The 15375-nt window shown below is 39.6% G+C and overlaps 1 pseudogene and 1 gene segment (V, D, J or C); both read left to right on the top strand.

Annotated features, from left to right (window-relative positions):
• The first annotated feature begins 2876 nt into the window (after window positions 1-2876).
• On the top strand, window positions 2877-7709 carry LOC133255913 (endogenous retrovirus group K member 25 Env polyprotein-like; annotated as a pseudogene).
• Window positions 7710-11539: 3830 nt separating this feature from the next.
• Window positions 11540-12410, top strand: LOC133255177 (T cell receptor alpha variable 25-like). The segment is given in 2 exon segments: window positions 11540-11756; window positions 12025-12410. Coding segments are annotated over 2 exon segments (432 nt in total).
• Window positions 12411-15375: the final 2965 nt, after the last annotated feature.

Here is a 15375-nt window from a genome sequence, read left to right as displayed (position 1 = left end):
TCCTTAAAGTATCTTTTACTGATTATATCTTAGCCTTGTACCTGCTCTGCTGGCCGTATGCTCAAAGCTCTTTGTTCCTTGCTCCTATAAAAAGGCTTGACTACAGAAATAAAGTTGTCAGTCCTTGCAGAGACTGTCCGAGTGTTGTTCTTTCAGGTTCGCTGTTTCCAAGTCCTGGGGAAGAAAATTCCCACAGGTGGCGCCTGAACAGGGACTTGATAGGAAGACCGAACAAAGCCGCGAGCCCAGCAGAAAGAGGTAAGCAGGCTGGGACAACATAGCAGTAAGATTCCTTTCTTTCTATAATGCATCACTTTTTTAAACAAAATGGGTTAATATTTCAAGAGATCAGTTGAACAACTGCTATCGTATTTTACTGGAACATAATCCGTGGTTCCCAGAGGAGGGGATGCTCGATCTAGACATATGGAAAAGGGTTAAGAATACTGTTTTGCGAACATATCGGCAAGGAGTCCGTGTTCCCCCTCAATGGTGGGTTACATGGTCACTCATACGGGCTGTCATAGAAAAAATTGAAGGGCATAATGTTGATTTGGAAGTAGAGACTGTTCGGTCTTTACATGAAAACGAGCTTGAGGAACAAGATATGCAAGGTGCTTTGAAATATAATAATGTTATGCTCAATCAGACACAATCCCTGGAAAAACAGCTTGGAGACGTATGTATACAGGATGTATCGAAGCCGAAACCACTTAGAGCAGAGGTCATTTCATTCAACGGACAGCCCAAATCTGAGGTTTTCCCTTCTGCTCTGTCTGTAACAGCAGTTGCTAACTTTGCTCGTACTAACCCTTTCACTCCTCCTTGGGAGATGCCTGCTTGCGCTTTTGCTTTCCCAATACAGTTTGATCAACCTGCCCAAGGCCAGAATGCTTATGCTGGTTTAGATTTTGGTATGTTGTCTAGCTTTAAGAAAGCATACACTCTGTATGGACCTGCTTCTCCTTACTGTGTAGAATTCCTCAGATCATTGGATGCCATATGATTTTTTTCAAGTAGCAAAGATGGTTCTAAATCCTCAACAATTACTTCAGTGGCAAATGTGGATTGGTGATGAGGCCTGACAAATGATGATTGACCAGCAATCTCGTGGTAACCCTGCCAATTTAACCTATGATATAGTCACTGGAACAGGAGCCATGGCCCATATGACTGCGCAATTAGCTAATATTACCCCTCAGATGTTGTATTTCATTAAAGAAATTTCTTGCAGAGCTTGGGAAGAGGTTGATAGTGTTAACTCTGATGGTTCATTTGTCAAAATTACCCAAGGACATGACAAGGAATATTCCCAATTTATAGGAAAATTAAAGGATGCCATCAAAAAATCTACCAAAGTTGAAACCTTACAAAATATTATTTTAAAACAACTTGCCTTTGAAAATGCTAATGAAGAATGTCAATCCGTGCTTAGACCAATTCGAGAAACCGGTTCTCTTATGGAATATTTGAAAGCTTGTAGAGATATCGGATCTATGTCCCATAGAGCAAAATTAGTGGCACTAGAAACTTTTAATGTGCAAAAGGCTGCCAATGCTAAATGTTTTAACTGCGGGAAGGCTGGCCATATGAAAAAACAATGCCGCATGCCAGTACAAACAGCTAAAAATAATACTTCTTCTAATACAAAAAAGACCCTCAGGAGTTTGCCCAAAATGTAAAAAGGGATTCCATTGGTTGAATGAATGTCATTCCAAATTCGATAAGGATGGAAATGCATTAACTACAGCGGCACAACAAACACAACAGGGAAACTAATAAAGGGGCTATCCTCTAGCCCCACTACAAAAGGAGGACCCCACATTATGACACTACAAGCAGCCACATCTAAGAGTGCTTGCATTGATATACCTAGTCCTTATGACATGGAGTTAATAGAATTATACAATCCTTATAAAATCCCCACTGGATATTACAGTCCAATCCCATTCGGAACAATGGGACTAATTTTGGTACATAGCAGTTGTACCATGAAAGGTTTAGTAGTGCTGACTGGAGTTGTGGATGAAGATTATGAAGGAGAGATACATGTCATGGTGAATGTCATAAAATTAGGAAATGTATACTTACAAAAAGGGGAGCGCTTTGCACAATTATTATTTTGCCATATGTCAGACCATTGAGGGCATCTGATAAAATTAGGCAGGGGGGTTTTGGTAGCACCAATCTTACTGCCGCACTATCTACCTTATTAAAGGAACATCAAAAGCCTATGCTTACTCTAAAGATACGGGGAAGAAATTTCACAGGTATGTTGGATACAGGAGCTGACATTTCCATTATTAGAATTGAAGAATAGCTCCTTGAATGGGGTAAGACTGTGGCTCCTTCCAGACTGTTAGGGGGTAGGTGAAGCTGATGCTACACAAACTTTCGTGAGTGCATCCTATTTACAAGCTTATGGTCCTGATCAAATTGTAGCTTACATCAAACCATATATTACCAGTATCCCTATTAATTTGTGGGTAAGGGATTTTCTCAAACAAATGAAAGCCACAATTTCTCTAAATGAGGCTTTTTGATGGGGGCCATTGAGTTAACACCACTGCTTCTCTACTAGGAATCTGATGCCCCAGTATGGACACCTCAGTGGCCCCTGACTAAAGAAAAGTTGGCAGCTCTCACACAATTAGTAAATGAGCAACTACAGAAAAATCATATAGAGCCTTCATTTTCCTCATGGAACTCTACCATTTTTGTAATAAATAAGAAATCAGGAAAATGGCGAATGCTGATAACATTTAAGAAATGTTATCTTAAATGTTGATAACATTTAAGAAATGTTATCTTAAATGTTGATAACATTTAAGAAATGTTATCTTAAATGTTGATAACATTTAAGAAATGTTATCTTAAATGTTGATAACATTTAAGAAATGTTAATAATACTATGATTCCTATGGGGCCCTTACAACCTGGTTTGCCCTCCCCTTCCATGGTGCCAAAAGGATGGTCTGTAATTATTATTGATTTACAAGACTGCTTTTTTACTATACCTTTGCATCCTAAAGATAAAAAAAAAAAAAAACGTTTTGCTCTTTTAGTTCCTTCTATAAATCACATGGCTCCTGTTAAAAGATTTCAATGGAAGGTTTTACCTCAGGGAATGATGAACTCTCCTACCATTTGCCAATATCTGACATATGTTTTATTAGAATCCATTAGAGATAAATATCCTACTGCTTTCATAATTCATTATATGGATGATATACTCCTCTCCATGGAATCTGAACTCTGTTTACAACAGTTATATGACGAAGTCACTACCACTCTTCAAAATCATGGCCTGCTTGTTGCACCAGGTAAGATTCAATTGAAAGTACCCTTTAATTACTTAGGACATGTTATGGAAGAGTCTAAGATAAAACCTCAAAAAACTCAAATCTCTGTGCATTCTCTATGCACATTAAATGATTTTCAAAAATTGATAGGCGATATTAATTGGCTTCGGCCATCTATTGGCATTCTCACCTATGCATTACAAAATTTATTTAAAATTTTAGAGGAACTTCCTGACTCTAATAGTCCTAGACAGCTAACAAAAGAAGCGGAAGAAGAATTAAAATTTGTTGAAAAACACATTCAACAATCTTTCTCAACTTGGCTGGATCATACCCAACTGGTCTATTTATATATATTCCCCACCAAACATTCACCTACTGCAATCATAGCTCAAAACAGCCCGATAGAATGGGTATATCTACATACTAAACAGTCAAAGAAAATCGTATCATACATTGAGAAAATAGGGCAACTAATTGTATTAGGAAGGAGCCATGTACAAACCTTAACTGGATTTGATCCATATGCAGTACATGTCCCCTTGACAAAAAAGGAATTACAAATTGCCTTACAGTATAACATGACCATGCAAATAGCATTAAGTTATTTTCAGAACATTATCTCATTCCATTTGCTGAGAGGAAAATTGTGGGACTTCCTACAATTTACTAAATTTGTAGTAACTAATATCATTGCCTCCCAGCCTATTTCAAATGCACCTACCTATTTCATTGATGGCAACAAGAAAGGCATAGCTGGGATTGTCAGCTCTGATATCAAAGAGAATTTACCCTCTACCTATTCTTCAGTACAAAGAGTTGAATTGTATGCTTTATATGCTCTTTTGTCTCTTCAGCCATTATCTTTCAATGTATATACTGATTCCAAATACCTTGCTTCGCTTTTCCCCAATTTTGTTACCGCCTTTTTATACAACCTAGATGACGAATTATATATTCTCTTTTCAAGGACTCAAGCCTTAATTCGATCACTTACGGAACCTTTCTTCACTGCACATATACATGCTCATTCAGGTTTACCTGGCCCCCTGGCAGCAGGAAATGGTACTGTTGATAGGTTCATAGCTCCTGTCTTTACGTCTGCTATTGATGAACACGCTAATCTTCATACCAATGCTAAAAGATTGCATTCTAAATACCATATTCCCCTCACTGAAGCGAGACATATCATTAAATCCTGTGACGTCTGCGCTCCTCTGCACTTACGTATCACAGTTTCGGGAGTTAATCCTTGTGGGCAACAGCCTAACTCCCTTTGGCAATCTGACTTCACTCATTGCTCCTTAGGAAAGTTCTCTTTGCTTCTTGTCTTAGTTGATAAATTTTCAGGTTTTATATGGGCAGTGCCTGTCTCTTCAGAATCCAGCAAACACGCCATTTCTGCGCTTTTACTCACCTTCCCTGTTATGGGGATACCTTCGGTCTTAAAAACAGATAATGGACCTATATTTACCTGTCACTCGTTTCGTTCATTTCTTATGGAATGGAATATAACACACATCACGGGGATACCCTATAATCCCCACGGTCAAGCAATTATCGAAAGAGCCCATTGTACTCTTAAAACTCATTTATTAAAACAGAAAGGGGGAATATGGAAGAGAAGATACACTTCTTATCCTACAAACCCTCAAGTGTTATTATCTTTAACTCTTTATTCATTAAATTTTTTTAAATTTAATAAAAGATAGTTCTGATACTCTTGCAGACAGACATTTTGCAGAGGAAAAAAGTAAGAAACTGTTAGAAGTCAACACACCAATATGGTATAAACAGTTTAATCAATGGTTGCCAGGAATCTTACGACTCCTAGGCAAAGGTTATGGTCTTGTCATTGCAGATGGAGAAGAAATCTGGGTTCCACTTCGCCATGTCCATTACCGAAAAGGACCCTGAGACCGGACTTGCCCAACAGGTGATGCAGCTGACGCGAAGGATCTCGTCAATGACCATAGAGGAGCCAAACAGAAAACGTCAACGTCTGAACCCCTACCCGACATGGGCTCAGGTGAAAAACATGACTTGTCAGGCTGAACAAACACTGAAGGTTACTAGAACTCCCATGACTCCAGATAAGCTGTTTCTGGCAATGCTAGCTGTTCTTTCTTGTTCTTCTGGGGTAAGTGCGGAATGTGTTTACTGGGCATACATACCTAATCCACCCTTGTTATCCATAGTGGATTGGGTTGACAAGGCCCCTATGGTATTTACCAGTGACAACCTGCACTTCCCAGCTCCATGGTCGACACAAAGACCAGTTCATGAAGAAGATGAAGGAAGAAAAATAAACATTTCTATTGGATTCAAAACCTTACCCATATGTTTCAGATCTCACCCTTTATGCATGATCATATTCCAACAATGGTGGGCTTACTCAGCACACAATGTTTCTGCCTATCGTATAGGAATGTTTGCAACTGCATCCTTCCTGCTAAATGGCTCTGAGAGGCATTATCCTGGACAAATAGTTAACTATACTAATTCACTCTTCCAGCCTGAAGAACCAATATGTGATGCTGTATCATGGAGAAGGAAGCAATCGATTCAATCTCTATATTGGTCAGATTGTCGGAGACAGTTTGGGAAAATCTCTATCATTCAGCAAAATCAATCTATATTTAAATTCATTGACTGGGGGCCCCACGGATTGTTTGTGAACTGCTCTGAGGAACAAGAAAAGAACCATAACTGTTCCTGGTATAATAAGTCCAATGTGTGGGGATTTCATAAGACCAATACTAGCTTTTGGACTCATAAGGACATACTGTTAAATTGGTATAATGGGGAATTGTCTCCACCTCCACCCAGAGTAATAGTCCCTATCGTGGGACCTGAGCAATGGCATGTGTGGAAGATTCCTGCTGCATTGGAGCGCTTTGCCAGTGTGTATGGGACTGCGAAAGTCTTAAAACCTCAAAACTATACCTTTTTATATAATAGTACAGGTTATATCCAATCTTGTGTGCACCTTCCATACATGTTTATTGTAGGTAACTTTGATATAGATCTTTCTGCTAAGATTGTTAATTGTATAGCATGTGCCTTGTATACGTGTTTAAACCATACTATTTCATATCATAATGTCAACATTGAAATAGTCAAGCAGAGATCTGAATTGTGGCTTCCTGTTAACCTGACAGAACCATGGACCGACTCTGTATTTCTCTCAGTTTTACTCAAAAATGGCTTAAGGAGGTCAAAGCACATAATAGGATGGATTATTGCTGGCATTCTTAGTCTAATATCTATTGTTACAGTAGGAATCCTGGTATTGCACTACACAATTCTATACAGAATCATGATTTATAACTGCTTGGCACAAAGATTCCCATGGTCTCTGGACTTGACAAGCTCAAATAGTTCAGCAATTGCAAACACGAATTAATACTGCTGCTGCTAAGTCGCTTCAGTCGTGTCCAACTCTGTGCAACCCCATAGACAGCAGCCCACCAGGCTCCCCTGTCCCTGGGGTTCTCCAAGCAAGAACACTGGAGTGGGTTGCTATTTCCTTCTCCAATGCAGGAAAGTGAAAAGTAGAAGTGAAGTCGCTCAGTCATGTCTGACTCTTAGAGACCCCATGGACTGCAGCCTACCAGGCTCCTCCATCCATGGGATTTTCCAGGCAAGAGTACTGGAGTGGGGTGCCATTGCCTTCTCTGAATGAATTTCAAACAGTGGTAATTAATATAGGAGATCAAGTACACCAACTTACTTTCCAAACACATATACATTGTCACTGAAATTTTACTTCTTTCTGTCTGACTAACATGCCCTGTAATGGCACTGAGTATCCTTGGGATAAAGTTAAAGCACATTTGCAGGATCTCACGGATAACTACAGTTTGGACATCAACCTTCTAAAATGACAAATTGCTAATTTTCAAGTTAAAATACCTAAGGAATTATATAGCACCCAATTTTATGATACTTTAACCAAAACATTATCCTCTCTGGATCCCAGGACTTGGTTTTCAGGAGGCAACCTTTTATGTATGTATTAATTGCTCTGCTTTTTCTGTCATTGTTTGTAGGATACAGATGTCTCTACTCAAAACTCCTTGCCTCCCACAATGGGGTCCAACTAGCAGCTGCCATGCTTAAACTAAAAACAAAAGGAGGATATGTTGGGAGGCACAGTGCAAAATAGACTTGAAGGAGAAGGTCCTCCGGGAAATGGCAAAGGGCCAGAAGTTTACCCAGGCATTGTGTACTGATAGCTGAAAAACATTTCCTGCCTTTGGCTATGCTCAGCACCAAAATTTAGTGATTAAAGACGTTGCTTGAGAAAATGGGTAATATAAACACATGGGTCGTTAAGAACGCGCTGGTCCTTGAAGTATCTTTTACTGATTATATCTTAGCCTTGTACGTGCTCTGCTGGTCGTATGCTCAAAGCTGTTTGTTCCTTGCTCCTATAAAAAGGCTTGACTACAGAAATAAAGTTGTCAGTCCTTGCAGAGACTGTCCAAGTGTTGTTCTTTTAGGTTCGCCTTTTCCAAGTCCCGGGGAAGAAAATTCCCACGGTGACTTCTTTGGACAAAGAGACTTTGTAAAAGTAAACAAAGTTAAGGATAAAAAGATAAGGTCATCCTGGACTATTCAGGTAGGGCCTAAATCCAGTGACATTTTTTCTTTTAAGAAACACACAGGTGAGAAAGCCTTGTGAGGTCTTCTCGATGGAGTATGAGGTTGGAGGTATACAGTCACAAGTGAAGGAACACTTGGAGTCACCTAAAGCTAGAAGAAGCACTGAAGAACTCCCTTCTAGAACATTTGGAAGGAGTATGTTTCTGTTGACACTTGTCTCAGACTTCTGGCCTCCAGATTGGTTTAGTAACTAAAACTCTCGCAGCCCCGTGGACTGTAGCCCACCAGGCTCCTCTGTCCATGGGATTTTCCAGGTAAGAATACTGAGTGGGTTGCCATTTCCTTATCCAGGGAATCTTCCCAACCCTGAGATGGAACCCAGGCCTCCTGCACTGCAGACAGATTCTTTACCAACTGAGATACCAAGGAAGCCCTTCCAGATTGTAAGGGAACAACTTTTTTTTTTTTTTAAGAGCCATCAAATCTGTGATAAATTGTTATGACAGAACTGGAGTTTTAACACAATTTTCCAAAAACAACATTTCTAAATAGTTACAAGCAACTCCAGGTTAAAGTCATGGAAGGGTGTTTTTAAACTGATCTTTGGAATATTTTGAGTTCAAGCTCTCACACATGCAGACACATCCATTTATTTGTTATACTACAAATACTTGAATATCTACTGTTTATCAGGTATTCAAGTAGTTTCTGGGAACATGGTGATGTTAATATACAAACACTTATTAAGTGCATACCACATATCTAGGCCTTTAATTGTGACACCAAACAGGCAAAGTTCCTTGTTTTCATAGACCCTACATTGTAGAGAATCACCATTCAGTGGAACTTTATGAGATGGAGGAAATGCCCTATATCTGCACTATTCAATAGCCTCTGGTCAGGTGTGAGTACTTAGTCCTTGTTATATGGCCAGTATGATTGAGGAATTAAAATTTTAATATTATTTAAATTCAATTAATTTAAATTTAAGTAGCCTCATGTGGCTAGTAGCTGCTGTATAGGACAGCTCAGTTCTTGCAGATGATCCAGTACACACCCTCTAGATCATGAGGCCAGCCCTCTCATTTAACAGATCATACTATGGGCTGGTAAGTGCTGTGATAAGCGAGAAATTCTGTGGAGCCATACAAATGTATTCTATCTGAGAATTTTGCTTAAAGAAGTCTTAGAGAAAGTCATATCTGATAGATAAGGATTCCTGTCAAATTATACTGATTTTTAAAAATCACTGCTTTGTGGTACAATAACACAGATGGACAATAAATATGAGCTCCAAATTGTATAATACACAACCAGAATAATCTGTATGACAACAGAAAAATAGGTACTTATTGTATGCAGGTCAGGAAGCAACAGTTAGAACTAGACATGGAACAACAGACTGGTTCCAAATAGGAAAAGGAGTTCGTCAAGGCTGTATATTGTCACCCTGCTTATTTAACTTATATGCAGAGTACATCATGAGAAATGCTGGGCTGGAAGAAACACAAACTGGAATCAAGATTGCCAGGAGAAATCTCAATAACCTCAGATATGCAGATGACACCAGCCTTATGGCAGAAAGTGAAGAGGAACTCAAAAGCCTCTTGATGAAAGTGAAAGTGGAGAGTGAAAAAGTTGGCTTAAAGCTCAACATTCAGAAAACGAAGATCATGGCACCTGGTCCCACCACTTCATGGGAAATAGATGGGGAAACAGTGGAAACAGTGTCAGACTTTATTTTTCTGGGCTCCAAAATCACTGCAGATGGTGACTGCAGCCATGAAATTAAAAGATGCTTACTCCTTGGAAGGAAAGTTATGACCAATCTAGATAGCATATTCAAAAGCAGAGACATTACTCTACCAACAAAGGTTTGTCTAGTCAGGGCTATGGTTTTTCCTGTGGTCATGTATGGATGTGAGAGTTGGACTGTGAAGAAGGCTGAGCACCGAAGAATTGGTGCTTTTGAACTGTGGTGTTGGAGAAGACTCTTGCGAGTCCCTTGGACTGCAAGGAGATCCAACCAGTCCATTCTGAAGGAGATCAGCCCTGGGATTTCTTTGGAAGGAATGATGCTAAAGCTGAGACTCCAGTACTTTGGCCATCTCATACGAAGAGTTGACTCATTGGAAAACACTCTGATGCTGGGAGGGATTGGGGTCAGGAGGAGAAGGGGACGACAGAGGATGAGATGGCTGGATGGCATCACTGACTCAATGGATGTGAGTCTGGGTGAACTCCGGGAGTTGGTGATGGACAGGGAGGCCTGGTGTGCTGTGATTCATGGGGTCGCAAAGAGTCGGACACGACTGAGCGACTGATCTGATCTTCCATTTCATGATCTTAGGTTATTAACAATAAATTATGAGTCTTTTCTATACCTCTATCAACTGTCTATAATCTAATACATTCTATTAGTACATGCAGAGACACACATGTATGATTCTGATGAAACTGGAAATACGAAATGAAACATTTTATTTCCTCCTGATGCCCTCAGTTCAGTTCAGTTCAGTTGCTCAGTCATGTCCGACTCTTTGTGACCCCAGGACTGCAGCATGCCCGTCTTCCCTGTCCATCAGCAACACTTGGAGCTTACTCAAACTCATGTCCATCGAGTTGGTGATGCCATCCAACCATCTCATCCTCTGTCATTTCCTTTTCTTCTCACCTTCAATCTTTCCTAGCATCAAGGTCTTTTGCAATAAGTTAGTTCTTCCCATCAGGTGGCCAAAGTATTGGAGTTTCAGCTTCAGCATCAGTCCTTCCAATGACTATTCAGGACTGATTTCCTTTAGGATGACTGTTTGGATCTTCTTGCAGTACAAGGGACTCTCAAGAGTCTTCTCCAACAACACAGTTCAAAAGCATCAATTCTTTGGCACTCAGCTTTCTTTTTGTTCAACTCTCACATCCATACATGACTACTGGAAAAACCATAGCTTTGACTAGATGGACCTTTGTTGGCAAAGTAATGTCTCTGCTTTTTAATATGCTGTCTAGGTTGGTCATAGCTTTGCTTCCAAGGAGCAAAGATCTTTTAATTTCATGGCTGCAGACACCATCTCAGTGATTTTATGCTATGTTAAGTCACTTCAGTCGTGTCCGACTCTGTGTGACCCCATAGACTGCAGCCACCAGGCTCCCCCGTCCCTGTGATTCTCCAGGCAAGAACACTGAAGTGGGTTGCCATTTCCTTCTCCAGCACATGAAAGTGAAAAGTGAAAGTGAAGTCGCTCAGTCGTGTCTGACCCTTAGCGACCCCATGGATTGCAGCCTACCAGGCTCCTCCATCCATGGCATTTTCCAGGCAAGAGTACTGGAGTGGGGTGCTATTGTCTTCTCCGGCAGTGATTTTGGAGACCCCTAAAATAAGTCACGGTTTCCATTGTTTCCCCTGATGCCCTAGTTTTAAATTAAAAAAAATCCCATTTTAAAAGGCAAATTGTTTCTCCCCAAACAATATCAGCTTGAGTAAACTCTTTTCAAGCTTTGACAAACATATATACCACATAAACTAGAAAGCATTCTGTAAAGAATTGGTTATAAAGTCAGCAATTTTAGATCCAGCCACAGGGGGGCAGCATCCGCAAACCCGCCCTGTTTTTTAAGATGTGTGAGTAAAATAGGGGTAAGTCTGATTGGCTGTCTCAAATGGCAGTCACTCCTTTCTTTTTTCTTTGCAAAAGGCAGTGTAGACCACAGAAACGTGTGTGGGGCTGGAAAAGCTTGAACAAGGGAAACCCTTTAGGAGCAGGCAGATTCAGCAACTCTTCCTGACGAGGGAGAAGAGGGAAATGCTGCTCATAGCACCAGTGTTGATCTTATGGATGCAAATACCACGTGAGTTTGGGGTTTCCCTGATTGCTTCCAGGGAATTCTGCACAGTGAAATATTATCTGCAGGAAACTATAGGAATGAGATTTTCTGATAGAGAGCAGGATGTTTGGAAAAACTCTGAAACTAAAAAGTGGAAAGATGGAGGGAGATGGGCAGGGAGACATGGAAAGAAGGAGAAAAATACACAAGAAGAATGAGAGAGACCGTTGGAGCTGAGAGAATAGACATCTGATTCGACTTTCTCTGATACTTCTCACTGTTTTCTCAACAGAAGTGAACGGACAACAGATAAGTCAAATTCCCCAATTCTTGCCTCTACAAGAAGGAGAGAACTTCACCACGTACTGCAATTCCTCAAGCACTTTTTACAGGTTACAGTGGTATAAGCAGAGCCCTGGGGGAATCCCTGTCTTCTTGATGATATTAGCTAAGAATGGGGATGTGAAGACGCAGCAGAGACTGACAGGTCGTCTTGGAGAGACCAGAAAGCACGGCTCCCTGCACCTCGCGGCTGCCCAGCTCTCAGATGCAGGAACCTACTTCTGTGCAGAGGCACAGTGCTCTGGAAGCACCTGCTGTCTGTCCCCAAACCTCACTGTGGGCTCCAGAGGTCTCTCCTCTTCATCTCTCCTCAGGGCAGGGGCCAGAGAAAGCTGAAGTCACGATATCTATGAAGAAATTGAGTTTTTAACAACAACAAAAAGAAATCCCTGGACTCAGACAGTATTACTAGATAATTCTACCAATCTTTTGAAGTATTAGCATGAATTATACACTATTTCTTCCAGAAAAAAAGGAGAAATTCATCACTCATTTTATGAAGCTAGTGTTACCCTGAAATTAAAATCAGACAAAGATCATAACAGAAAACTGCAGAGAAACATATTCATGAATACAGACATAAAATTTCTTAAAAATATTAGCAAGTAAAATTCATCTATATTAAAAGAGTAATATACCAAGCACAAATGGAGTTTTTTCAAGGATGCAAATTACTTCAAATTGAAAATCAGTTGATGAAATTCACCATATTAACAGGATAAAAGAAGAAAAATTACATCATATTAATCTGTGTAGAATAAACTTTTGCCAAAATTCGACAGTCAACTACGGTGAAGACTTTGAGAAACACAGGCATAGTGGGGAAGTTCCTCCATAGCTAGCAGTATGCTTACTAACAAAAGACTTATGTTTCCTTATATGTTTCCCTAAGACTGGGAACAAGGCAAGTACATCCACTCTTATCCCTCTCCTTCAGCACAGAGCTAAATGTCAAAGCCAGTGCAATAAAGAAAGCAGATGTAAAGACAGTCTTGGACCAGAAAAGAAGTGAAAATGCCAGGCAATATGATTATCTATATAGAAAATCTCAAAGAACATACCCCACAAAACTCTCAGACCTATTGAGTTCAACACCATAGGAAATAAGATAAGTGTATCTAATAAATTTTATTTCTACATATTAGCGATGGACATGTGGACCTCAAAATTAAAAGTATAATACCATTTGTAATGACTTGAAAAAAGACCCTGAGTGGTATTTTTTGTACAGAAAACATGTACAGAATTGTTAAGCTGAAAACTACAAAACACTGATGAAAGAAATTAAAGAAAACAGATGAAGAGACATCATGAGTTTGCAAACTGGAAGTTTCAAAGCAGTAAACATGACAAGTCTCTCCAGATTTATATACACATGTTATAAAACTCCTGCTAAAATACATCAGGATTTTAAAAAACAAATACAGGCAAGATTATTCTAAAATTTATATGAACAGGAAGAGATACTGGAATAATTTTTAAAATCTTGAAGAAATAAGAAGTCAGAACAATCGGTCAATCTGATTTCAGGCTAGAGTCATCGAGGTTATTTGGTACTGGTGCAGGGATAAACACACAGTTCAGTGGAAATGAACAGAGAACCCATAAATAGATGCACACAAATATACCCAACTGACCTTTTCTGGCAAAGTGACAAATAAATTCTATAGAAGAAGGATAATCCTTTCAACAGATAGTGTTGGAGAAAGTTGAAATCCATTGGTAGGAAAAATTAACCTTGATTCAGGTCTCACACTTCATACATACATTCTTTATTTATTTTTCCCCCCCATACATTCTTTAAAATGGATCACAGACTTAAATGTAAAACGTTAAATTATAAAAAAATTTTAGGGAAAAATACAGGACAAAAGTTTGATATGTGTATGGGCCAAGAGCCTTTGGACTTGACAACAAAACAACAGTCTATAAAATTTTTTAAAAATTACAAGCTAGACTTCAAAATTAAGATCTTTTGCCCTGCAAAACAACTGTAAGAGCATGAAAAGACAAGCTACCAACTGTGAAAAACTATTATTTGGAAACCATATATTCCACAAGGAAGTAATATCTAGAATATATAAACAACTCTCAAAGCTAAACAGTATTTAAATAAGGCAAACATTTCACTTAGACCATGGGCAAAGAGCTATTTCACCACAGAAGTATACAGATAGCAAATAAGCATATAAAAATATATTCAACATCATAAATCACTGGAGAAATACAATTAAAACCACAAGAAGATATCACTAAGAGCACAGTCTAGTGTGTGTGTGGTAGCAGCACAAGGTGGGGGCTTCCCAGGTAGCTGAGACGGTTCTGCCTGCAGTGTGGGAGACTTGAGTTAGATCCTGGGTCTGGAAGATCCTCTGGAGAAGGGAATGACAACCCACTCCAGTATTCTTACCTGGAGAATTCCATGAACAGAGGGGCCTGGCAAACTACAGTCCACGGGGTTGCAAAGAGTTGGACAAAACTGAGTGACTCAGGGAGGAGAGAAGGAGCACAAGGTGGATTTAATTTACATTTGTTGGTGAGTAATGGTGTTGACATCTGCTGGATCATCGAAAAAACAAGAGAGTTGCAGAAAAAACATCTATTTCTGCTTTATGGACTATGTCAAAGCCTTTGATTGTGTGTATCACAATAAACTGTGGAAAATTCTGAAAGAGATGGGAATACCAGACCACCTGACCTACCTCTTGAGAAACCTATATGCAGGTCAGGAAGCAACAGTTAGAACTGGACATGGAACAACAGACTGGTTCCAAATAGAAAAAGGAGTATGTCAAGGCTGTATATTGTCACCATGCTTATTTAACTTATATGCAGAGTGCATCATGAAAAAAGCTGGGCTGGAATCAAGATTGCTGGGAGAAATATCAATAACCTCAGATATGCAGATGACACCACCCTTATGGCAGAAAGTGAAGAGGAACTAAAAAGCCTCTTGATGAAAGTGAAAGCGGAGAATGAAAAAGTTGGCTTAAAGCTCAACATTCAGAAAACGAAGATCATGGCATCTGGTCCCATCACTTCATGGGAAATAGATGGGGAAACAGTGGAAATAGTGTCAGACTTTAGTTTTTTGGGCTCCAAAATCACTGCAGATGGTGATTGCAGCCATGAAATTAAAAGACGCTTATTCCTTGGAAGGGAAGTTATGACCAACCTAGATAGCATATTCAAAAGCAGAGACATTACTTTGCCAACAAAGGTCCATCTAGACAAGGCTATGGTTTTTTCCAGTGGTCATGCATGGATGTGAGAGTTGGATTGTGAAGAAAGCTGAATGCAG

Source organism: Bos javanicus, chromosome 10 (assembly GCF_032452875.1).
Source record: "Bos javanicus breed banteng chromosome 10, ARS-OSU_banteng_1.0, whole genome shotgun sequence".
Lineage (NCBI taxonomy): Eukaryota > Metazoa > Chordata > Mammalia > Artiodactyla > Bovidae > Bos > Bos javanicus.
This window is presented reverse-complemented; position numbering and strand designations above follow the sequence as displayed.